General features: G+C 38.5%; 1 protein-coding gene across 4 annotated transcripts; it reads right to left on the reverse strand.

Annotated features, from left to right (window-relative positions):
- Positions 1-7,742: 7,742 nt before the first annotated feature.
- LOC105052605 (serine/threonine-protein kinase PBL34) lies at positions 7,743-23,180 on the reverse strand. Of its 4 annotated transcripts, none has more exons than XM_019853543.3 (7): positions 22,802-23,179; positions 22,352-22,701; positions 11,963-12,303; positions 11,721-11,856; positions 10,317-10,453; positions 10,124-10,247; positions 7,743-8,496 (listed from the first exon to the last, which is right to left on the reverse strand). In XM_019853543.3, the coding sequence occupies exons 2-7, from the start codon at positions 22,554-22,556 to the stop codon at positions 7,985-7,987; spliced, it is 1,455 nt and encodes a 484-aa protein (XP_019709102.1). In that variant the 5' UTR covers positions 22,557-22,701; positions 22,802-23,179; the 3' UTR covers positions 7,743-7,984. The 4 variants fall into 4 exon arrangements, with proteins under 4 accessions (XP_019709102.1, XP_029118938.1, XP_029118931.1 ...); XM_029263105.2 differs by lacking the exons at positions 22,352-22,701; positions 22,802-23,179 and adding exons at positions 12,395-12,446; positions 20,263-20,375; XM_029263098.2 differs by having other exon boundaries at positions 22,352-23,180.
- Positions 23,181-27,245: the final 4,065 nt, after the last annotated feature.

Below are 27,245 nucleotides of genomic sequence, written 5' to 3' on the forward strand. Positions count from 1 at the left end.
CTTCTTTTGATATGTGTTTGACTAACCTCTCCCAAGTTCTACAGCGTTGTGAAGAAACTAATCTTGTGTTGAACTGAGAGAAATGTCATTTTATGATGCAGGAAGGAGTAGTTTTAGGCCATAAGATTTCATCTAGAGGGATAGAAGTAGACAAAGCAAAGGTGGAAGTCATTGAGAAATTACCACCACCAACATCTGTTAAAGGAGTGAGGAGTTTCTTAGGACATGCTGGCTTCTATAGAAGATTTATAAAAGACTTTTCTAAAATTACCAAACCTCTTTGTAATTTATTGATCAAGGATGCACCTTTTAAAATTACTGATGAGTGTTTGGTTGCTTTTAACAGGTTAAAGAGAGAATTAATCTCAACTCCTATCATCACTGCACCTGATTGGAATCTACCATTTGAACTCATGTGTGATGCAAGCGACTATGCTATAGGAGCAGTCTTGGGACAAAGAAAAGAGAATAGACTTCATGTGGTGTACTATGCGAGTCGAACACTGAATAATGCACAGTTAAACTATGCCACCACAGAGAAAGAGTTGCTCGCTATTGTTTTTGCTTTTGATAAATTTAGACCATATCTTATAGGAGCAAAAATAATAGTTTATACTGATCACTCAGCAATTAAATATTTACTTGAAAAGAAGGATGCGAAATTGAGACTAATTCGTTGGGTGCTCTTATTGCAGGAATTTGACTTGGAGATTAGCGACAAGAAAGGAGCAGAAAATCTTGTAGCAGATCACTTGTCTCGGTTAGAGTTAAGTAAAGAAATTGAGAACATTGAGGTACCCATTAATGAGTCATTCCCTGATGAGCAATTATTCGCATTACTCACATCTAGTACATCCTGGTATGCTAATATTGTTAATTTTAAGGCATGTGATATTATTCCTCCGGAATTTAATTACCAGCAAAAAAAAAAATTTTACATGATGCAAAATATTATTTTTGGGAGGATCCATATTTATATAAGTATTGTCCAGATCAGCTTATTAGGAAATGTGTGCCTGATGATGAAATTAAAAATATTTTAAAACACTGCCATTTATTAGAGTGTGGAGGCCATTTTGGACCCAACAAAATAGCTGCTAAAGTATTATAGTGTGGTTTTTATTGGCCTAACCTGTTTAAAGGTGCTATTACTTTTGTTTCTTCTTGTGACCGATGTCAAAGAACTGAAAATATTTCTTTTAGACAGGAAATGCCACTAACCAATATCCTTGAAGTAGAACTGTTCGATGTGTGGGGATTAGATTTTATGGGGCCTTTTCCACCTTCTCATTCAAATCAATACATCCTGGTGGCGGTGGATTATGTATCCAAATGGATTGAGGTAGTAGCACTTCCCTCTAATGATGCCAAGAGTGTGCTCAAGTTCTTAAAGAAATACATATTCACACACTTTGGTATTCCAAAAGCTATCATCATGGATGGAGGTAAGCATTTTTGTAATCGTTATTTGGATTCTCTATTGACAAAATACGGTGTTACTCATCGTGTAGGAACACCATATCATCCTCAAACAAGTGGACAAGTAGAGATCTCCAACCGTGAAATTAAAAGAATATTGGAGACTACTGTCAACTCATCAAGAAAGGACGGGTCCCTAAAATTAGATGATGCGTTATAGGCATATAGAACAGTATTCAAAATACCAATTGGGATGTCCCCGTATCGTCTAGTTTATAGAAAAGCATGCCATTTACCTGTGAAGCTAGAGCATCGAGCTTACTGGGCAACTAGGTTGCTAAATTTCAATATGGAAGCTGCTGGGGAGAAAATGTTATTACAGCTTAATGAACTTGATGAGTTCTGCCTCCATGCATATGAAAATGCAAGAATTTACAAGGAGAGAACGAAAAGATGGCATGACAAACATATTGTGAGACGTGAATTCCAAGCAGGACAAAAGATGTTACTGTATAACTCTCGCCTAAAGCTATTTCCAGGCAAGCTTCGGTCTAGGTGGTCAGGTCCATTTGAGATTATACAAGTTTTTCCATATGGAGCTGTTAAGCTGAAGAGTAGTAATAGGACCTTCAAGGTCAATGGGCAAAGGTTGAAGGAATACATAGATGGAGGATTTGAGCAACCAAAAACCTCCATATCACTGACATAATGCATTGGGATAGCCAAGCTAATGACTATAAACTAGCACTTCTTGGGAGGCAATCCAAGTAATTTTTTTTTATTTTCTTTATTTTTTGAGTCAATTTTAATCCTCACTATATTTTCAAGGTTTGAATGGACGTTGTTCACTTTTTGTAGGCACATTGAAGAAGACAAGAGAGATGAAATGATTGAGGATGAGTTGCAAACTCGCACAAGCGCATAGGCACGCTACAAAGGGGAGTACCCCTAACCTTTAAGAATGCCTTGCTATAATATGTATTGTGATGATGATCTTGTCATTGAGCACAATGTCCAATTCAGATTTGGAGGTGCATTTGCATGAGCATTTCATGTTAATAATATAGGATTGCCATTATGTTTGCATCTTTATCTTTATTTTTTAATAAAATTTAATTAAAAAAAAATTAGAATGTTGATTCATTGATCACTTGTAAGGATATAGAGGGGGACAATTTTACTTTTGTGTTATTGTTTGGCTATCTTAGCTTTAAATTTGGAAGTCAAATTCAGGGATTGACTGTTTTAAACTTGTAAATACTTAAATAAAATCTTGTATAGGAGATAGTTACTTTGCTTCGTCAATCTTATTTGTGAGCTTTGTTACAATAAAATGTAAACAATTTACTTGGGAGAAATGATATAGGCATTCCTTTGGCATATCCTTTTTGACCCCTTGTATTTTTTTTTCATCCTATCTCATATCTACTGTTCATATTTTTTGAGAATAAATTGATTATAATGGTTAGAGCATACTGAATTTTTAGTTTTCCTTCCATTCAAAAAAAAAAAGCACAATCTACTCCGCTATTTCAAGTTGCCTAGTAACTAGGAGCATTCATGAGCCCCATGTTTGCTTTTACGTCAAACAGTGACTTGAATTATGAGTATGCAAAGAACTTTGAGTATATGACTTGCTGAGTAACTGGGTGCCTTCATCGTCAATGTCGGTATTCACGTAAAAAGGCAAATGATGACTTAAGGAAGAGTGCCAAAGTGTATAGGCTGTTCTAAAAATATAAAATAAAATAAATAAAGGAAGGGATGTAAAGTATAAGTAATTGAGTATACTCTGATTTATTGTGGTTGATTTATTTTCACTTATGTGACCATAACCATCATTCTTGTTGCTTGCTTTCCATTTTTTTTACCCGAAAAAGTTCTATTGATCTCTTGAGTACGTTGTTTGCACTATTGGAGATAGGCTGATAGAATTTTGCATTCAGGATTGGATGTTTGAACCGAATTATTTTATTAAAACCTAAAGGAAGCAGGGTAGCTATTGATTATGCGTAATTTTATTTGAGTATGAATGAGTTTGGAATAGTTAGCTTGTGGGTTTGCCTTTCGATTTTGGGTTGAGGTGGTTAAGCCATGGCATTTGGGTATTACTCCTTTGTGTCTAGATGGATTTTGAGTATATTAATGTTAAATAAAGTTTTTAGCATTAATTTTTTGAGATTCTTCATTTTTGATTTGAACTTTTCTTTTGCTTGGGGACAACCAAAAACTTAAGTTTGGGGGTATTTGATGTATTGCATTTTTATAGTAATTATTATTATTAGTTTTTAATGATTTTGATGAAATTGATATAATAATTAATTAAATAAATATAAGAACCTAATATGTTTTATGTCAATTGCAGGTAATTGAGTCAGGTCACACTTAATTGGGCTTAACTATGTTTTAAAGGTCAAATTAAGTGAAATTGGTTGAGTCCGATTCAGCAGGATTTGTCATCCAGAGTCATCAGGTCTTGCATCAAAATCAGAGTCCATCTCAAAGCAGAATAACCAAATCAAGATATCAATGGACCCCACACCTTATCCTTTTTGGCATCATCAGCCAGAAAATAAACTAGAGGTGCAGGAAATAAATCAAGCAGTTAATCTCTCCCATCTAGTCAACCAATCTAAATTCTGGATATTTTGGTGTGAGGACCCCTAAAAGGCAAGCTACAGGACTCCAAATTGAGCAAGATTAAATCCTACAGAATTTTGAGAGAAGCAAGAAAGGAACATAATTTACAGAATTGAATTTGGATTCCAGATGAGATGGCTACAGTAGGTTGAAGTTGGTAACAATATTGGACACAACAAGAAACACCTGATACACCCAGATTCTTCTTAGTGTTTCTTAGCACAAAAATCTGATATGGCAACCAATTTTGGGTGGCAAAGAGCTATCTTGGAAAGAATTAAATGGAAGAAAATCAGAGTCCAAACTAATTCTGCATGAGGAGCAAACTAAGAAAGAAGTGGAACCAATTCTTGGAAAACTTGATTTGGGCAGCCGAAATCTTACTTTATTTTGCAGATTTTGTGGACCCAGGAAGGAAGAAATTCTTCTCCTCTAATTAACCATGCCTCTTTTCCTTCTTTTACTATGGAAATCATAATAAAATCAAAAAATTTGGGCAGCATAAGGAGTAGATGGCTGGTGATTGCTTAAAGCCTATCCAAAGGAGGAGAGATTCTATACCAAATAAAAAGAATGATATATAGAATAAAATCATGAAAAAAATACCACCTTAACCCTAGCCCTATTTAAGGATCCTAAAACACCAGCAGGAGGGAGGAGGAGAATCATCTTTGAAAGCTAGAAATCAAGCAAGGAGAGTTTGGAGTATCTGGAAGATTTGAAGAGAGGATTCATTCGGCTTTGCAATTCCTTCCGAGTTTTTAATTCTTTCTCTTGTTTATTTTGAATTTATTTTCTAGAACTCATTGTTAGGATGATTTTGGAGTTTTATTCAAGTATACTTGAGTTTGATTTTGATATGATGAAAAGCTAAATTTCTAGCTAGGGTACCTGATGTAGCTTGGATTTAATTTCAATTCCAGAATCTTGTATTAATTTTCTTTGTTAATGTAATTATTTGTTATTTGCACTTAATGCTTTTAAGTATTATTATCTTTGGTACTTGATTGATTTCGATTTATAATTAGTACTGGGAAAGAAGATTATAAATTGGAGTTAATAACAAACATCATAGGAATAATAATTGGAGCGGGAGCAAAAGATTTGACCTGTGGGATTTTGAAAATAATCACTGTGCTTATTGAACTAATTGAAATCTATTTTACTATTGGAAGATAGATTATAGGTTTTAATTAGTATATTTAATAAGACTCGGGAGAGATTATTAAATAATTTAGGATTATTTATCTTTGCATTAATAATTAAATTTGGATTATTAATCGGAATAGCTGGAATCGATAATTGGTCCAAGTGAAATCAGATATACCCTAGTGCTTTATCAATCAAATTTTGATTCAGCTTTCATTGAGTTCTTTAGAGTTAATTTTATTTTCCATTGTCATTCAGTTTCGATCGTTTAGATATTAGTAAAATTAGCGTTCATTTTTGGTAATTAAACTCAGTCCTCGTGGGAACAATCTCTTATTTATCATTATATTACTTGAGTGATTTCGTGCACTTGCGAAATAGGCTATCAGTTGTCGTAGAAGCTCGGAGTAGTGACCTGGCTGGTGGAGCCTGTCCCGTTGTAGAAGCTCGTCTGAGATCCGGAGTAGATATCCGAAGTAGACCGCCTGCAGTAGGAGTTCGGAGTAGACTGCTTGCTGTAGAAGTTTGGCTCTCGCAGGAGCTCGGGTGGAATCCGGAAGGCGGTCGACCGTCGTAGAAACTTGGATAGAGTCTGGTTACTGTAGAAATCTCGTTGTCGGAGAAGCTCGGATATTGACGAAGTCCGGAAGAAGTTCGGAGTAGGGTCGTCCGTGGCCGGAAGAAGTCTGAAAGAGATTCGGAGAATAGTTGATCACTGTAGAAGATCGGCTGATAGTGAAGCCCAGAGAGCCTTTGGAGCGGCCCAGTAGATGAATGGAGAAGCTCATTGTCGGAGAAGTCCGGATGGTATTATGGAAGCTCGAACGGTCGAGGGGGTTCAGAAAGATGCCACACAAGGTCGGAAGCCGGAAAAGTCCTGGAAAGGTCGGTATTTTACAAACTTCGGCTAGAAGTATTTTATACTCAACAATACGGATAACGATTATCCTTCCCATATGAAACGCCTTTTGGATTGGAATCTAGAGATACAAAACCATGAAGCCCATAAATCAAAATAGATAATATCTCATGTACCGGATCATGAACCCTCGGTCACAATATTGGTGGCCCATACAAATCCCTAACCTGCGACTATGAGTCTCTCATCTGTACATGACCGCTCTTCCCATATGAAATGTCTTTTAGATTAAAATCCAACAAAATTATGAGACTCATGATCTATCCCTCACATACCAGGCCCATGGACCCCTTGTCCACAACAAACCATATGATACTTAAAGGCCACATACATGAAAGGATGGTGAGTACCAACATGTCTATCATGGATACAAGAAAAAATAGAAACTTTGGAGCATTAATGTAATTCGTATGAGGAGTTTCTTTCTTTTTCTTTTTTTTTTTCTTTTTTTTTTTTTTTTTGCATCAGACATTTTTCCTGTGCAAAAACTGCTTTGCCTGAGCTCTTTCGAGAAATAGATGCATCGTTTGCCAAAATTCTATATATCTTCATCCCGCCCAACATAATGCATAAAATAAAAGAACTCCAACCTGTTCAGCATTCACAAATTTGTTCCAACATCAAAATAACACTAGATGTAATGCATGTGCACTAATAGCGTCAGAAGAAACAAGAATCTATCAATTGGAGCAACAATGTTAGAAAAGGAGATGGCTACACTTACGTGGATCCAAATTCGAACGGATGTAGATCAAACAATGACAATTCCGCATCAATGATCCCAGCCATGAAATATGATCTATAATCTCTAAATTTTTTTTTTTATATACCTGGAACCATCTATGCAGGACCTCTAAAGTGTATGTACATGTATAAATGATACTTATCAAATATGATGTCGTTTGAATTACTGTAATTAAAGATTTTCCATTAACTTTAAATGTATGAATGCAATTCCAACCTAGAGTACGTAGTCACTCCAATAGACCATTCATACATCTCAGCAGCCGCATTGAATGCTTGAAACTGACATCGAGACATCGAGACGATGATTTAGCTTATTAACAGACAAAGCCAGTTTTTTTTTTTTTTTGGTAAAGGACCAAGCCAGGTTGTTTGCATGTTTTCTGGTACCATTCTTTGCAAAAACAAGAATCTAAGTAGACCATCCAGATTGCACGGACCATCCAACCTGATCTTTTATCAGCCATTCAGCAACACGACCTTAACAGCTAGGAAAGCTCCGGTGGCCTTAGAAAGGTCTAAGGCCCCAACAAACGCAATGCCATTTAGTTCAGTATCTACCCGACCACAGAACTATTACAAACTACCAAATAATCATTTTTTTTTCCCCAACATTATGCTTGTGGACCAACTCGTCTAAGTATGTGGAAAGTAAAGTATAACTGACGATCTATCACTTTAAGCTCGACATAAAATTACAGACAGGCTTTAAAAAAAGAAAAAAAAGAAAAGAAATGGGGAAAAAATAGGAACATTCCCCATGATCCTTCAGTAAGAATCATTCACAAACTGTTCAAGCCCCGAGAACAAACCTGATAACCCTGTAAAACCTTCTTCAACTCAATTGACTATATCAAGCAACCACAATTACTTTAACAAGGCAAAAGACAATGGTAGCATCAAATTATAAATATCTTCAGAGTCATTCTTTTCAGGTAAGTTGTGACCAACAAAGGTTGACCCCAGCCCCACACACCTCCATCAACCTTTATCCACAGGAGCCCTCAGACTTCCTATCACCAGATATACAACACAGAGATCACCAGAGTCCTGCATACTTCTCACCATTCAAGATCTCCAATTCCTTGGAATAACTTACAGGAATATATGCGCTCATGGTTGTTTGTCATTGGGCTTTGGCGACTGACGGTATGGAGAAGGATGTGAACCATTAGAAAGACTTCTTACAGGCTGGTGCCCATTTCTTGGAAACGAAGCCTGTGATTTCAAACCATTTCTTCCAGTCTGGTTATTGCTGTTTGCTGCAGCACGTTCTGCTTGCATTGACTGAAAGAAGTACGAAGAGCTTGCCATGTCTTTAAGGTTTATTAATGGTTTGAGCACTTCCACTACTTCACTCATTAAGGGCCTGGACTTGGGATCACGACTGAGACAGGCATGTGCCAGCTGGGCAGCTTTCAGGGCGCCTTTGATTGAGAAGTTGCCATCTAGACGAGGATCTATAAGTCTGAAGAAGCGTCGTCTTTCTCCTAGATGGGGGCGTGCCCACTCCACCAGGTTGTGCTCACCATTTGGTCGGTTTTTGTCCATGGACCTTCGCCCAGTCATCATTTCAAGTAGCACAACCCCAAAACTGTAGACATCACTCTTTGATGTCAGATGTCCTGGAAAAATAATGTTAGGCACATGTAAGTTGACAAAAAAATCAGAAAGTAAACTGCAAGCCAAAAAATAGAACAGGATCACTGTTGAGCTCCGTGAACCAATAACCACTGGCAAGAGCAAACTGCAAATAGAGTTGCATGCCCACCTGAACATTCTCTCCATTTTCTAAAATCTAAAGAGCTTTCCTTGGCAGAACCCCTTTCGATACCCCACTAAGCTTTTGAAGTGTCTAGCCTCCAATAATGCTTACATTAGCTTTGCAAGAAGAATCATTGACAGCACCACAAAATTTGAGACTACACTCATAGATAGAACAAGTTGGGGTTTCCACCTAATGGTCCCACCAAAGATAGCATTTTATCACGATTACTAGTAATGGAACTCTCTCCAATCACTCAATCTTAAGAACATACAAAGATGAAACTTCACTAACTTTCCGGCCCTCATCTACCTCATATTCTGCAGCAATTCTACTCCAATACCAATACTTACCAACTACCAGCCACATCCATTTAGCTATAAAAGTCAAGACAGTATTTCTTGCACTATTAATATACTTCACCTGCAAAAACAATTCTGACCTATATATTTTGAATTTCTCGTTTGAAATTTAACAGCACCATCAGCCCATTACTAATGTAAGTTGCTTGAATTTTTCAGATTAATAAAAACACTATAAGCATCTTGAATACATAGAAATAGGGAGATCCAAAAGTGGAATGCAAGTGCAAGTCTAAAATCACTGACAACTGAAAATTTTCTCTCCCTTTTCACACCGCAAATTTCTCTCCAACATAACTACCATGTCCTAGACAGAAAAACAAAACCATGTCTCTGACAAGAAACTATGACAGAAACTAGGATTGGTTAAGCAATTCATTGTGTATGTAAGTTACAAGCTTGCCCACTGACACAATGCTTTAATTTCCACAAAGTTCAATGGAAGCCATGAAATCGCTTTAAGTATCACGAGACAAGAAAATATTCAAATGATATTCCTCTGGATTGTTACAGACAATGACAATATTGCCCAACAAACCGAAGGATGGGATGTAAGCAACGCAAAATCTAACACTCTAATGCAGCAATCAGAAAACAATAATAGCAGGAACATGAATGTATCACGCAGTCTGCTATTTGCTGATATTCCACAAAGAATTAAATCTTACTTTTGGTACATTAAATGAATCATGTAGGTAATCAGTATGGTATATTCTTTGGTAAATTAAATGGCATCAACATGAATATAGAATGTAGTCTTCTATTTCCTGATACCCTTCTGGTTAATCCGCTTTTTCCTTTTGGTACATTAAATGAATCATGTAAGCAATCAATAGAGTATGCAATTGGTAAATTGAATGCGAAGAAAACCATGCCTTACCAAAGCATGAGATCAAAGCAACTTTATTGAAAGCATACAGAACTTGAAGACTTGAGAAAACTTAAAAAAAAATAGAGGCAAGATGTAATCGAGCATAATAGGATATTATATTGCAGCATATGTCAATTAGCCTGCTCTGATAATTTTAATACATAATGCAGTAAAATCTTAAAAAGAAAAAGGCAAATGACATAAAGTTCAGAGTGGTATTAACAAAAGTCAGTAACAATGCAATGACGACTCACCTGTCATTACATATTCTGGAGCTGCGTATCCATATGTGCCCATCACTCGTGTTGACACATGAGTTTTATCACCCTCAGGACCATCCTTAGCAAGCCCAAAGTCTGAAAGCTTTGCATTATAGTCCTAGAAGAGCACATTCTCATAAATAATCATATTAAAAGATGAAAGAAAGATACAACACTTGTTACATACCGCATCTAATAGAATGTTGGATGTTTTAAAGTCACGATATATCACTGGTTTTTCCGCTTCCTCATGAAGAAAAGCAAGGCCCCTCGCAGCACCCAGAGCAATCTTCATTCGTATGGGCCATGGGAGAGGCAGGGACCCTGTTGCATAAAGCATAGACAAGAGGAGGGATTAGATATTGACAAAAGGCAATAGTTCACTCATCATTTCAACTGCGACAACAGCAACAACAACAAATTAAGATATAAACCTAAGACTGATAGTGCAAATAAAGGCCATTGTAAAGTTCCACAAGCCTGACAGAGCAGTAAATAACAATTAAAGTGAGAAAATAAATTCTTGGCATAAAAAAGGTTTATCATGGTCTTAGGAAGAGCAAAAAAGGGATAAAGCCTTAAAAGGAGTTTCATGCAGATGTCAAAAGCTAGAACTTATCCCGCTATCTTTTATGAAGGGCACAAGTAGATCCTAAATAGGGAAAATAAAAAGGATTGCCACAGTTGAAACTATGACAGGGTAGCAGCAAAGAATGAATATCTTTCATGTATAGGATGGGGACACTCTCTTGTGGCTCATCATAAAAAGGTTGCAGCTTCAATGCAAAGAATGAGAAGTGAACATATGATAAAATCTAACAATGTTCATGGAGATGAAGAGTCAAATTATTTTGAAGGGTAGCAAGATGGTACCCATCTTATGACCGATGGAATTTTATCAAATTATAATGAAGAAAAGGATGCAAGGCTGGCAATGCACAAGAACTTAAATGGATTTGCGCTTCAGTTTGCATGGTCATAATCTCGTTGTGCCTGTGTTATCCCCCTGCCAAAGAAATAAGTATGGTACCATATCATATGACATTTTATGATTCAGTTTTAGCTACAGCATCAAAATCTTAAAAATTGGTCTTAGCTAACTGCTGATTTTGAGCTGAAATAAACATAACAAATCTGGATACTAGAGACAGCACATTAGCATCAATTTTTTAATCACGGGTCTACATATTTCTTTCTGGTCAATCCCCAACATTAAAAGTTTAAATTACATTATACCAGTAACTGAATAAGTTTTTGGCAGATTCCATTATTAAAGATCATAAACCAGCACTAGTGAAGACATCTTAAACAAAATATTAGTAAACCTTAATACAGACTACATTGTAACTAAAAGCAACCAGTTGCTGCAACTCTAATGCACAACTTCTATTAAGCACTTTTAAGGAAAAGAAAACAGCTTTTCCTTAAGGTAACACATAAGAATCAAAAAATAATACAACAATCAAATTTTAAAGGCTCATAACCGGGCAAGTTAGCCATTTTTGAATTTTTTGACATGGCTTTTCATAGATAACTAACATGGTACCTACTAGAAACAATATCAAACAGAGCTAATGGGGCAGTCACATACTTCTGAAAAGATGGTTTTCAAGACTTCCTCGAGGCATAAACTCATATACCAGCAGTCTTTGATCATCTTCAATACAGTAACCAATCAACTTTACTAAATTTGGATGTTGAAGCTCGCCTAGATAATTAACTTCTGCCTGCAAAGACATTAATAACAAACATGTCTAATGAGAACTTTGAAAGGGATAAATGCCCATTATTCATTATTGAAGAACTCAAGATTGGACTCAGAAGACATTATACCAGCCATTCTTTATGCCCTTGAAGTCCGTCATGGTTGAGTGTTTTGACGGCAACGGTTAGCCCTGTACCAGGTTTCACAGGAGCAGTTCCATTCTCCTCAATCCATCCTTTGAATACACAACCAAAACCTCCCTCTCCCAGAAGGCTCTCTGGTCTAAAGTTTCTTGTCGCAGACTTGAGCTCATAGAAAGTGAACTTCCGCAACTGAGATGCAACTTTTAATTCTTCACCTACTTTAGAAGTAGATGAATTGCTTTCAGCATTACTAGTGGTGGTGGAACCAGAGACTACTGGTGCAGCTGGTTGGTCTCTGCTACCATCATTTGTGGATTTACTTTCTGCTGGCACATCCATGATAACAGTAATTAAACAGCTGTTAGAAGATACTGAAAAGCTATAGCAAAAATAACCTCCCTACTGTACAGAACTCACAGAAGCTAAGCATGCATGTCAATGGAAACACTGAAGAAGAAGCGACTTGCACCTGAGACATGAGTTAATCAAGCTGGATGACTGATATAAGAAAAAGACACTGACATTCAGCACTGAACTGGAGTGTCAAAGCATCCAAATCTACAACCTCCAAAGCACAACAGTTTGGTACAGCTAACATAATCCCCAACATATGTGCATGCTTAAATTAATAGTTTTGCACCATACAGAAGAGAAGAAAGAGCTCTTTTTTTGTTTTCTTTTTCTTTTTCCTTTTTTTCTTTTTTCATTTGTGGTGGGGGGGGGTGTTGGAGGAAGGCATTAACTACAGCATGAGTTCAATACAAAGAGTGAAAAAGAGAAGGAAACAGGGACCTTTTACCATTGAACTCCAATGCCCAATTTCTCTTGACTCATGGCTCCATAGAGTGGTTTAAATTTTCCAATTTTTAAGGGAGTAAAAAATAAAAGGACAGCTCTATACTATGAAAAGTCATTCTAAATATAATGTATTGACAAAAATAATCCATCAGAAATACACTTGCCATCAAGAAGGATCTTGATCCATGCTACAGAAGAGTATTGTGAAAGAGCAAGGTTTCTAAAACTGCAGGTGTCTTAATGGAACTGGTTGGTAACTGATGAATCAAATTTGAGCTTGTCCATTAATATTTTAAATAAATAATTATAAAAAAAGGTAAATGTGAAAAATAAAGACTTCTTAAAAGGGCTTTTAATATCAAACAGATGCATGGCTATTTTAAACAATGATTACAATAAAAATATCAAAAGAATTTTTTGCATATAATGATTATTCTAAAATAAAATTGCATGATTCAATAAAGAAAATACAAAAAAACCTTTAAGCCATACATTACATCATGGTTCATAAGATTGCAAATGAATCCATGTTTTATGAAGCAACATCCTACATAGATAATAAATACATTTCAAGTATATAACTATGGGCATGTGCCATGCACATGCTTCATTCAATAGAAGAAGCATTTATGGATGACTATAATCCCATCAATCATGACTCATTGAAGTAGATTTGATAAATATACTCCATATTTTAGTCTATGTACTTTATTAGCCTTCTCGATCATTTCTCAGAGAACAAACGTGAAGGAGAGTCTTAAGTAAAAGAAACGTGTACTCAAGAAGGTAAGACCAATGACCTCGAGCGTAAATTTCTAGCCAAATTTGTCTTATATATAATTAGACCTATGCAAAGGACGCTTGGCCCACCTGGCCTGGTCCGGCCTGACTTGGCTTTTATCAGGCTTGGATTGGGGTTTTTGGCATGTTGGGTTGAGTTGGGTCTCAATCTTTTTGGCCCGACAAAAATCAGGTTGAGCTCATGCTTGGCATTTTTTTAACCCAGTTCAACCTGGCTCAACAAAGTATAGTATATAATTAATTTATATCAAAAACAATATTATATATTTTATATATTACAATTTTATAAAATTGGAAAAAGCGGGGAAAGGGGGTGGGGGATGGGAGACAACCCCTAGGTTTCTCCTCTATCTCAATGCCATGACATGCCCCCATTCCATGTACCTGACCTAGACTCCCTATCACACTCCTCCCCCACAAACCCCCCCACCCCCCCACCCCAACAAAAACCCCACCCCAACAGAAAAAAAAAAGGAAAAAAAACCTCCCCCAAGAAAAATAAAAACCCATCCACCACCATCACCACCTTCAACATGAAGCCTCCACCACCTCCACTGAACACCCCTACCCCACATTCTCTGCCACTGTCTTTTGTGATGCCTCTTCTTCTTCCACCTTCTCTTAGTAATTAGAGGCTAGGTTAGGTCAAGCCTTATTTGGTTGGGTTAGGCAGACCTGAATCAGCCTGATTTACTCCAGTTAGTTGGCTCAAGCATGGGCTCTCCCAATTTAATGTTGAACTAGGCTTGAGGTTCAACATTCATACATTAGATTGGACCGGTGGGCCTCGAGCTTTTTGTGTTGGTATGAGACCTTGGCTTTAATTAGTTTTCTTTTTCATTTTTCCTTTTCCTTTTTTCCTGCACCATTCTCCTTTTTTATTCTTTTGATGTTAGACTGACAAAAGTTTAAATGAGAGCATGCTTCTTCAGTGTAAAGGCCCAAAGTGGTTCATCTCAGGCCTACCACTGGTTCACCCTAGAGCTCAGCCAGTTTCAAGCTAAACAGACAAGTTATTTCCAAGATTTATCCATATGTTAATGGGTTAAAACAAGCAGGTTATGGCTGTACTTTTATGTACTGGTTGTTTAACAAGTATCAGCCAGTTCTTGACTCCATGAGACTAAGTGCACCACCAGCAAGCCCTCAAGAAAATGTTCTAAACAATAAAGACTTAACCAACAATAACTCAGGTTGCCTCAAATACATTCTTCCTCGTCAATACAAGAGTAAGCGGAAGGCAATTAACAGGGGGCTAGCCAATGCCATTTCCAACTTTCATTATGGAAGCACAGACTGATCATCTAATATTCAAAAGCAGATTTTCTTGTTAATATAAAAATTAATGAAGGTTTACTGTCTATATGCAATATCTCATTGCTATCAATCCATGCTCACAAGACCCATGCTTTATTACCTCTGCATATAATATTACTCTTTTATCAAACAAGATAGTCTTGATCAAGAGTCTTCTTTGAATTGTCAGCCCATATCTTACTTGCCTGATTTTCCTTCATAGACATGTGGGAAGACTTGGACATCATTTGATTATACAAGGATAAAGATACATAGCATCTGACCATCGATCAAATTAGAACCCTGAAAATGTTCTCTTGCCTCAAAATGAGAGAGCTGGAAACAAGATCCTAACCTCATTGTAATATATGACAAAGCAGCAAGTGCTATGATTCTCCAAAACCAACATCTGTATACCTAATAATGCACTCTTCATGCAGAAAGAGATAAGGCCCCCCTTGTGAGAGGCAAACTCAGCTCCCTGTCATCATGACTCCTCTTCCCATGTCAACCATGTGTGCGCATACCCACTTCCTGCACAAACTACATAGCACCCCCACAAATCAGCAGCTAATCTTCTCACATCTTCCCTGCCTCATCATCATGCATTGGCGTAATGTGACTCCTACATCCAATACTTCTATTTATAATGCGCATGGAATTATTCATCCTTCAACAGAATATGAAGAATGAGGCCGAGTCCTAGGGGCAATTTTAATCAACCCATTGGATACCCAATCTGACCCGCCCCGACCTGAATGGGTGGGTTTTATCCGACCTGATTAAAATCCAGAACAAATATGGGTTCTAGATAAAATACCCAAAATGGATTCAGGTCTGGTATGAATAATGGTATGCCCTATCCCAAACTCGACCCAATATAACCTTAATCTAAATTTTTCCTTTCAAAGTTACAATTACTTTATAATGTTTGCATGATGAGTTTCTCATCCGACTCGTACCACTACTTGACCCAACCAGATCCGACCTAAGGCGGGTATGGGGCACGTATGGTTATGAGACTTTTTATTTCATGGTGGGTACGAATATTAGCCAACCCAACCCATTGCCATCCCTAGCTAAGACCACATGACTGTTAACTTATGTTTTGCCGTAATTAATAGATGCATTCCACACCAAAAAGGTTTTAAATCCCATGGGACATGGCTGTTCTAGTTTTTCCATGGAACTAGGGCTGGCAAAATATGACCCAACTCGCCAACCCGACCCGTGTTCATCCGTCGTAAACAGGTTTGGGTTTAGGCTAAAGGGTTTGGATCATAAACGGATCAACCCATTTAACCCGTTTAATAATTGGGTCAGATTTGGGTTTTAGATATCTGATCCGTTTAACCCGTTTAATATTCAGATCGGGTTGAGTCATATAACCCATTTAACCTGTTTAACCTATTTCTGACCCATTTAACCCGACCTATTTAATCTGTTTAACTCATTTAAGATCCGTTTAACCTGTTTAAAACCTATTTAACCTGTTTCTGATCCATTTAACCCGATCTGTTTAATCTGTTTAATCCGTTTAACCTGTTTAATCTATTTAACCTAATTTAACATATTTAATAAACGGATTAAACAGATCGGATCGGGTTACCTATTTAATAAACAGGTCGGATTCAGATTTGAATTTTTGATCCGTTTAATAAACAGGTCGAGTTTGGATGGACGATTTTCTGATCCGACCCGCATTAACCCGATCTATTTATGATCCGACCCGACCCGATTGCCATCCCTACATGGAACAAGACGCGCCGTCATCCCGTCCCATCCCAATACTTAGGATAGGGGATGTCCCAAGATGTTCCGATTTGGATGCTGGGACGTTAGCAGAACATGTTGAGTTTTGCCGCCTTGAATTCGACCTACAGCAGCCCAAGAAGAAGCCCAGCTCCACAGGCACGCAGACGCAGGCGGCAGGCCAATGGGCCGCGGGCGCCCAGGCCCGCTACCGCGCGCGCAGCCCGCCCAGCACATGGCCCAGACGCGCAAGCACGCGCCCACACGGTCCACACGCGGTCCACCGCACGCCCGTGAGAGAAATACGATCCATGCATCGTGCGTGGACCGCCATGGTCCAGGAGCCATTTATCGTGGCTCGCACATGCATGGACGAGCGCATGACACGCGGCGCCAGCAAATAGGCCCCGATTCATGCCTGGTTGGTCCATGTGCGGTCCACGAATTGATTTTTGCGCGATCAGTTGGCCACGGGGTTTCTTAAGTCCTGTTAAGACTATGATTTCGATCTGGACTCGAATTCAAGCCTTTAAAAGGAGCCCGACGGCTTGGGAGTGAGGAGGAGCGGCAAAGAGCGCTCGAGAGGCAGTGAACGGGCTGAGCATAGAGAGCGAGCCAAGGATCTTGCAGAGTAGTAGAGGGCCTTCTTTAGGGATTTTTTGAGAGTATTATTAGGGTTGAGTACTTCTTGCTGTGAGAGAAAGATTGATGTATGAGAGTTGAGAGGATATGATCTCCTCTTGTATTTGTTTGTTCTTTCTTTCATAATGAAGCTTGTATGTCCCATAGAGATAAGCCTTGAACTAATCCACGTTATTTTTTATTATCCTTTTTATTTCTCTTCTTCCTGTTGCAATATCAACATTATCATCTGGGTTAGCAATCTTGAGCAAGAAATCCGTATTCCACACTCGTGAAGGATCCTTCCCAATAAGTGGTATCAGAGCACGTGGTTGTCCAGATTGCAGCGATGTTGATCAAGGTTGAAGAAGATAAAGAAAACAAGCTCAATCAAGATAAAGATCAATCGATTTGATGGGAATAGCAATTTCTCCCTATAGCAGGTGAGGGTGAAAAATATGCTCATCCAGTAAGGATTGATTGATGCTCTCTTGTGCGAGGAGAAGCCGACTACCATGGAAGAGAAAGACTGAAGACGGTTCCAGATACAGACGATGAGTACGATCTGCTATCGTGATCCATGTGCTTAGTGAGACTTTTCCGATGACGATATGGATGAAGCTCGAGAAAATATACATAGCGAAATCACTCACCAACGCTCTCTTTCTCTGAAAGCAGTTCTACCAGCTGTGGATAAGCGAGGGATAGAGTATGTAGAAACATCTCAGCAACTTTCAGAAAATCTTCACCGATCTCCTCAGCATTGGTGAGAAGGTTGAGGAGAAGACCAAGATGTTGGTCTTGCTATCGTCGCTTTCTTCTTCTTTTAAGTCTTTGGTAACTGCTCTTCTAGTGGGAAAGAGCACCATTAAGATGGAGGAGATTATTTCTGCACTTCTTCAGAATAAGATTCTCAAACGGAAGAACCGAGCTTCGAGTTCAGATGACAACTCGGCTATGATGGTGACTGAAGATGGTGGTGGCTGAAGATGAAGAGACAGAGGATCACAAGATGGATGGTCCAGATCCAAAAGACTACAACAAGATCAGATGTTACAGATGTGATGAGTTAGGAGATCGAATCAGAGATTGCCCATAGCTCAGAGATCGAACGAAGGCTACTGCGACGACAGCAGTCCAAAATAGTGATACAAAAGATAGTAATGATGTTCTTCTAACGACAGATAAAGTATCTACTTCTTTCTTACGGTGAATTTTAGATTCTATATGTTCACATCATGTTTGTTACAGAAAGGAGCTGTTTGACTCTCTAAAACATAGTGAAGACACTATTTATCTACCGGATGGATTGAACTGTACGATCAAGGGTATTGAAACTATCAGCTTACAGAGTCATGATGGAACAGTGAAAAAATTGGACGAGATCCGATACATACTCAATTTCAGAAGAAATCTAATTTCACTTGATAGACTGGATTCGAACAGCTACAGATAAAGAGTTGAGGATAGAATCCTAAAATTTTTACGCGGCAGTAGGATTGTGATGAAGAAAAAGGTATGAAGGACATTACCTCTTGATAAGGAGCTCAGAGCGAGGTGGAGCTTCAAGAGCCAATGAGAGCTCAGAGCGAGGTGGAGCTCTAGGCATAGATTGATTGGGCATGAGATGGGAGATTTGGGAGGATGACAAGTGACGTCGTAAGGTGAAGTTCCTATTGCCACAAGAGGCTACTCCAAGCAAATCCCAAGTCAGACAGGTCACAACATATTACGGAGATGGGATCGAGCGGCCTAGCTCGACTCCCATATTTGTCCATCCATGAGCAGCCAGGCATATGCCATAAGACATGGGGGCGAGATTATACAGAAGCTCTCAAAGTTAGATGGAGGCCAAATGTCGAATCGAGATAGAGATTATTGAGTTTTGATGCCTCGAATTCGACCCACAGCAGCTCAAGAAAAAAAAGCCCAGCTCCACAGGCACGCAGATGCAAACGACAGGCCTGCAGGCCGCCAGGTCCGCTGCAGCACACACAGCCCGCCCAGCGCACAGCCCAGGCATGCGGACGAGCACGGCCCAATCGGGCGCACAGCCGAAGATGCGCGCGAGCGCATGATCCAAGCACACACCCACGGGAGAAACACAGTCCACGCATCATGCGTGGACCGCCGCGGTCTAGGAGCCATTATCGTAGCTTACGCGCGCGCTAATCAGTGCACGACATGCGATGTGAGCGGATAAGGCCCGATTCATGCCTGGACGGTCTATGCGCGGTCCACGAACTGATTTTTGCGCGATCAAATGGCCATGGGGTTTCTTGAGTCCTGTTAAGACTGATTTCGATCTGGACTCGAATTCAGACCTTTAAAAGGAGCCCAACAGCCTAGGAGCGAGGGAGTGGCTAAGAGCGCTTGAGAGGAAATGAATGGGCTGAGGAGCACAGAGAGCGAGCCAGGGATCTTGGAGAGCAGCAGAGGGCTTTCTTTAGGGATTGTTTGAGAGTATTGTAAGGATTAAGTGCTTCTTATTGCGAGAGAGATTGACATATGAGAGTTGAGAGAGTATGATCTATTCTTGTATTTATTTATTCTTTCTTTTATAGTGAAACTTATATGCCCCATAAAGGTGAGCCTTAGACTGATCCACGTTATCTTTGATTGTGTCCTTTTTATTTCTCTTTTTTCTTTCTGCTGCGGTATCGACATCGTCACCTGGGTTAGCGATCTTGAACGAAAAATCCGTATTCCACACTCGTGAGAGATCCTTCCCAATAGAACGGCCTTGTCCCATAGGATGGTTTCCCGTCTCGATATCCTGCGAGACATCCCATCGGAACCTAAATCCTTATCCAAAAGACACAACTGAGACCGCGACATACCAAAATCCCCCAAATTAGCCGGTTCACAGAAAAAACTTTTGAAAGTTAAGCTCATTTAATTAACCATATGCCAACTCATTACATGCCAAAAAAAAAGAAAGCAACAAGAATAAGCTTGTGCACCACAAAGACAAGATAAGCATTTCCAGTATTATTACCAGATAGTCAAAGCATTACCTTCAGTTTCCAAATCATCTTCAAATGGCCTTTCTCCTGCCTAATCTTCAGATTGTCCTCCAACTTGCCTACTTTCTCCCTAATCTTCAGCTGATCCCCTTCCGACTTCCAACCTCCCCCTTACACATCAATCTAATGGAACTTCCACATCCCAATACATAACTTTATAATGCATGCAAAATGGTTCAAATCCTTAAACAGAACGTAACGGCTGAACTGACAGCCATCCAGGCGGGGGGCGGACTTGTTCTGCCTCTATTCTAAACAAACATATGATAAAGCAAATCTAGACCCAAAAGGAAACACAATATATGGAATTTCCAAACTAGTCAGTGAACAAAATATTTCAGAACAAAGTTCATTTTATTCATCAAATGGCAACACATTCCACAGTGAAAAATGAAAATGCAATAAGAATAGGCATGAGCACATATGAGAAGATAAGCATTTCACCATGTGACTTTGAAAAGAATGGAAGCATTGCCATGGATAAATTCACAATTTCTCAAAATCAACCTTGAAAAAGGTTCAATAAAAATCTCCAGCTCATTCCCCTCCAAACTGCCTATTCTCCCCTAACTCTTCAATTGATCAGCCTCCAAGTTCCCTACCTCTCCCTTACATGTCAGTTGAAGACCGCTCTTATCACATACTTCAATCTAAAAATGCATGGAAAATGCTTCCAATACTAAAATAAAAATAAAGCAACAGAAAGAAACCTCCTTGCTTTGCAACCTCTATTCTGCCTTATTTTTATAAACATATAATAAAAGCATTTGTAGGAACAAAAGAAAATGGCTGAAATTACCAGAAACTGGGAGCCCCAGATTAACCAGTAAATGAAAATTTTCACAATTGAGTTCGTCTAATAAATCAAACGTAAACTCATCATACACCAGAAAAGAACAATACAACAAAAACAGACATGTACACTTGTAGAAGATGAAGTTTTATATTGTTCCCACAACTAAAGCCTCATCATGCATTCCAATCCCAACTCTAAATTGCCTTCCTCCCCATAATCTTCAGTTTCTTCTTCAACTTGTGAACATTCCTATTAATCTTCAGCCAATTCCCTACAATTTCCCCACCCCATCCTTGTAAATTGGTTGAAAGCAAATTCCTACATTCAATACTTCAATTAATAATGCATGAACAATATAAAATACTGACAAATATCGCATGGCATTGAAACTTCTCCCCCGCCATTATCTTCACAAGGAACATGCCAAGAATTATTCCAGAATAAGAAGAAAATGACTAAAATTGCAAGGTACTTAATAACCTGAATTAATTTAAGTTAAATTAAGCTAATAACTTAACTAAAATTGTAAACAGAAACCTCATAACCTGAATAAAATTGAAAACAGAAACTTTCCAACCTAAGTTCACTTTAATTTATTAAAAGCAAAACATTCCATACCATAAATAGAATGGTGGAACCACCACAAAGACAATGTAATGAGATCTTAGCATTATTTGCAGAGGGATAAGGCATTGTTATAATGCAAGATAGTGCATTTCCAATGACCCATTGAACTATTTACGTCCTCACAATCAGAATGTTAGTTCCTCTCCGAACTGCCTAATTTTCCCCAACTATTCGGTTCAACCACTCCAACTTGCCAATTTTTCATCACACAAAAAGTCAACTCACATCATCAATCTTCAATTTATAATACATGCATATTACTTCAAATGCTCATACACAGTGAGAAGTAAATCAGCATGAAAACCATGTGGCATCATAAAATCTATTTGTTTCAACAAACACGTGGAAAGATACTAAATCTCTCAAGTTCAGCAGTCACATACTAAGTTAATTAGTTAGCCAAAGGGCAACCAATCCAAGGATCAAGAAATAGAAACAGGCATGCACACCTCCTTGAAGGATAAAAAGTAAGGACCTGTCCAAATTGTTCGCACTTAATCATAGCATTCGTGACCAACAACCATAAAACCATAAGCATCTAATCTAAAAATAGAAAAGAATCAGAAACACTAACAAAGCAGCAACCATAACAAGACGCTACAACTACCATGCAAAGCCAGATCGAAGAGAGATCATGGGGGTGAGCCAGCAGATTACCGCAATGAGTGCTGGCACTGCTGATAGATGTGTCCACTTTGGATCTCGACGAGATGCAACTCACTATCAATCTGAACTTAATCCAACATCCGGTCTCCTCCTCCCTCGCCTCGCTCTTCTTCTTCTTCTTCTTACTCCCCTTGTCCTTCCCTTTCCCAACGCTGCCCCATCCCTCCAATTTAACCTCCTCGAGACCCAACCCCATCGCTCAAAATCTCATCCCAACTCGAAATCCAAGATCCAAGAAAGGGAACCCGAAGCCCTCTCTCCCAAATAGATTCCTTCTTTAGAGATCACCCCTACAAACTCTTCTCCGCCAAAAATCTCTCAACAAATCTACATCAAAACCGCTACAGGAAACCAAGATTACCATTTCAGAACAGTAATCAACGAATCCAGAGCTCGAAACCCTAAACCAAGAAGAGAGAATCGAACGAGCTGGACTGGTACCAAGATCGAAGAGCGGCCAGGGAGCTCGAGATTTCTCCTCGGAATCTCCAAAACCCTAGGGGGCTTCCTCGCCGAGGGAGCTTTGGAACTCGCTTGGAGACGGAGGTGGTGGTGGAGTGGAGAACTGGACACGGTCCCCTGCCCGACGGGCTGCGTGGGTGGGACCCTTGGGGGGCTCAGGCGAGGGAAATAGTGAGCGGGCAGCTGCGGGAGTTAACGGCGTCAGCGAGCATTGGACGGTGAGGGAAGAAAAGAGAACGACGGCTTGGCTTAGAGAGAAAGGGGGAGGGAAGGGGAGAAGAGTGGGGGAACGCGGAAGAGAACAGGGACAGGGGAAAAAGCGTCGGGCAGGTCGGGCAGGGGGAGAGGCACGAGAGTGCGGAAAATGCGGGCAGGGAGTGGGAATTTAGCAAAGACCGAGGGAGGTAGAATGCTGCGTGTTGTTTTGCTGTGGATATTTTTGCATAGACGACCTCATAAATTTTTATATGCGGTAGATGAATCTGCCGTCGGCTTTGCCACCGAAAGAAATCTGGTCCGTTTGTAATTGGCGTCCCATGCTGGTGTTTCCATTCCCTGTGTGCATGATGGGTGCGGGAGCGGTACGATGTGCGCAGGTTTCTTTTATCGTGCGCGTCGTCCGGCGTGGTAGTATACTAATATCCGTCATGCCGCCACCGTTCGCGGGGAACGTGTCCGACTGGAACCAGCGCTCGCCTTTCTGTTCAATTTGTATTCCTTCGTATCTCCCTTTTCTTTGGTATGTTATGCCTATCTGAGGTGAGGTGTGAGTGGATTGATGTCAACTATTAGCTGTGTAGTGGTTGATTTGGGGGTGCGGACTTGTTTTGGAGATAATTTAGTCTTTAGTTAGGAAGCAGTTGGTGGCATAAATGTTGATTTCTAGAGGTTTTTTTTTTTTTTTTTTAGGATAATGTTGATTTCTAGGGTCACCAAAACTTTTCTATGTGCTGCTTGGGAGATCTTACATGATGACATGGTTAGTATTTGTGATGTTAATGCGCTAATTATGACGATAAGGCAAAAACCCTGATCCATCAGGAGTTCCATGTATTATTTGTTTTTGGTATAATGGCTGCTTCATCATATTTTATCTTTATTTATCAAAGTGGGTACATGATGAAAACAATACCTGATTTGGGGTGCACATTTAGTTACATATAATCTACCGTATGGGGTAGCGTGCCAAAGATTGGTACAAATTTTGTACTTATATATTCGTAACAAATAGGAACCAGTTATCTCTCCTTCGGTGGAATAAGCTAGAGTTGGTGCTGCTGTTGATAGAGTCCATGATAAAGAAAAGATGTGCCACGATCTTATAAGTTAGCAATGTCAAAGATAAAATATTATAAATTGCTAGTAACAGTCACGTCCGAATAGAAAAACAAAAAAAAATGTAAGAAAGATTGCAACATTATACATTTAAATATTTATACCAACAGCCTATGATGGTGATGCAAATTTTTATTTGTATTCATGTACACATTCTTATATGTTGTTCTATATGTTTTTTATTGTATAAATTGTAATTTAAAGTGGTTATTGCAATTGATGTTCCAGCCAGTTAAGTTTGTAAAGTCTTTGGGTTGGTATAAAGGATTCTGTTTCAAGCTTTGCAGCTCATGCTAATTTCAATCAGGATTTCTTCCATCATATTTTTTTTTTATAAAAATAGTTATTGCAACTATTATATAAGCTATATCCTGTAGCTAGGGATGGCAAAATTAATCCGACCCGATGGGTATACACCCTATCCGAACCCGGTCAAACCCGAAAAATAGGGTTTGACTGGATTTGGGTTCGGGTTTGGGTAAAACCCGAAAATTATAGTACGGGTATGGGTAGGGTATGGGTAGTGCTATTTTCTACCCGAACCCAACCCGAACCTATGGATATGGATAATATCCGAACCCATATCCGAATATATATATATATATATATATATATATATATATATATATATATATATATATATATATATATATATATATATATATATATATATATATATATATATATATATATATATATATATATATTCGGATATATATATATATGTATATATATGTATATATATATATACATATCCGAATATATATATACATATACATATATACATATCCGAATATATATACATATACATATACATATACATATACATACATATATATATATATACACATATATACACACACACATATACACACACATATATATATGATCTCTCTCTCTTTCTCTCTCTCTCTCTATATATATATAATTATATATATGTATGTATGTATATGTATGCATGTATGTATGTGTGTGTGTGTTAGAAGTGTGTATGTGCGTATGTATGTATGTATATATATATAATTGGTAATTCTATTTTTGATTGATAATATGCATAAAATTATTTTACTTTTTTTTTGGTATAGAATGGATGGGTATGAGGTGGGTATGGATTGGATATGGGGAAATGGGTTACCCACGGATATCCCCGAACCCGTTGGGTATGGGGATGGATATCTCTTTTCTTATCCGATTGGGTATCGGATAGGATTTGGATATAGGGTATTAAGTTCGGGTTTGGAGATGGGTAGTATACTATCCGACCCAAATCCTATCCATTGCCATCCCTACCTGTAGCATATAGCAAGAAAATAATAAACATGTGATAGAACCATAAAACAATAAAAAAAGAACTTCCAATTTGATGAAATATCCAAGCATCCTTGTTGATCCATTATTGTCCAAAGCAACGTCAATAAATATACTCATAATAAGACCTTTTGATTTCCAAAATATCCCCTCAAAAAGCTAGAATATCCGGAGCATAATTTTTAAGTTTTAAACATCAATATGTGGGTCTCTTTGCCCAGCAACAATGGTAACAAGTTTTAAATTTCATGTGCTATCATGATTTTTTCATGAAATAGGAAGCACCGTCATTCCATCATTATTCTATCCTATTTTGACACTTAAAATAGGATGTTCTAAAATATATCAATCGAAATACAAAAACAACGGCAACATAATCCTATCCTGATATATAGAATAGTATCCTATCTCAATATCCTATAAGATGTTCCGCCATGATTTGAATCCTTAAATAAAATTTTTCAATATCATATTCAAACTTTACACTGTGTATATCACCACTTTTGTAAATAACAATCATAGGAAAACTTCATAATTACTATTTAATAAAAAAACTAATGCATTTAAGATCAATCATGTCATCACAAAGATCGCATGCATAATGCATGGTAGAATAATTGGCTTGAACACGAGTATCATGGGATTACGAAGGAAAATGTCATTAAAATTTTAATTCTCATAAATTTGATAGAAAGATTTTGCTATGATACTTTTTTATTATAGTTTATTAAAAAAAATATTTTAAGTATTATAAATATATATTATTATTTTTATATATATTATTATTTTTAAAAATATATTTTTATTTTTTTTCTTTCTTTCCATGGCTTCACCACGTCTAACCCCTCCAACCCCGTCGGTGCCACCCGTGGCTCCTTCACGCTCTAGCCCCCTGTGCCTCCTCTATGCCACCACCTAGCCTCTCGTGCCTCTTCGATTCCACTACTCAACCCCTCACGCCTCCACCACTCCTCTACACACCACAAACCCACCCCCTACCCCCCAGCAGCCTGCCCTTCCTCTAAGCTACCACTCCCCCAATCTTGATGGCCCGTGCCTCCTCCGCTTCCTGTCCCCAACCCCCCCCCCTCTAATGCCTGCACCTCTACACCCCCCCACATTTGGTGTCCGTGACTGCTCTGCACCCCCCCACCTTCGGTGCTCATGACTATTCTGCACCTGCCCCTACCACGACTTCTCTGCACCACTACAACACCCCCGCCTCCTCCCCTGGGTCCCTTTCCGACACCCAGCATATGCCCGCAGTTCCCACTCCCACCCTGGCTTTTCTATACCACCTCCATCTTTGATGCCCACGGAGAAAATTTTTTTTTAAAAAATTAATTTAATTATAGCATAAAATAATTTTGATTTTTAAAAATATTTACTACACCAATCATTTATTTAGGTATTTAAATTTGTTGAAATTCAAATAATTTATATTTAATTTGATAGTCAGAATTTGATGAATAATAAAAAGATAAAAATATTTTTTTGAAGCACCGTAGTAAAATCTTGGATAGGAATAACATAGGGAGCGGACTCCAATTTTTTTGTATACTTCTCCTCTTTAGTTCAGTCATACCAGCGACTCTTTTGAACTAGATTTGCCAAAGGCAACTCGAAAGGGGTTATATCTGTCGCATGAAAAAAAGGATTCAACTTCCTTCGCATGGATCCATCGTAAATTATGCAATGGCCACTTTGAGATCTGCATATATATAAAAAAAAAAAAAAATTAAAGTACTTTGAGATCCGTGCAGGGTGCAATCCAACCGTC

The sequence above is a fragment of the Elaeis guineensis genome, chromosome 2 (genome assembly GCF_000442705.2).
Source record: "Elaeis guineensis isolate ETL-2024a chromosome 2, EG11, whole genome shotgun sequence".
Taxonomy (NCBI): domain Eukaryota; kingdom Viridiplantae; phylum Streptophyta; class Magnoliopsida; order Arecales; family Arecaceae; genus Elaeis; species Elaeis guineensis.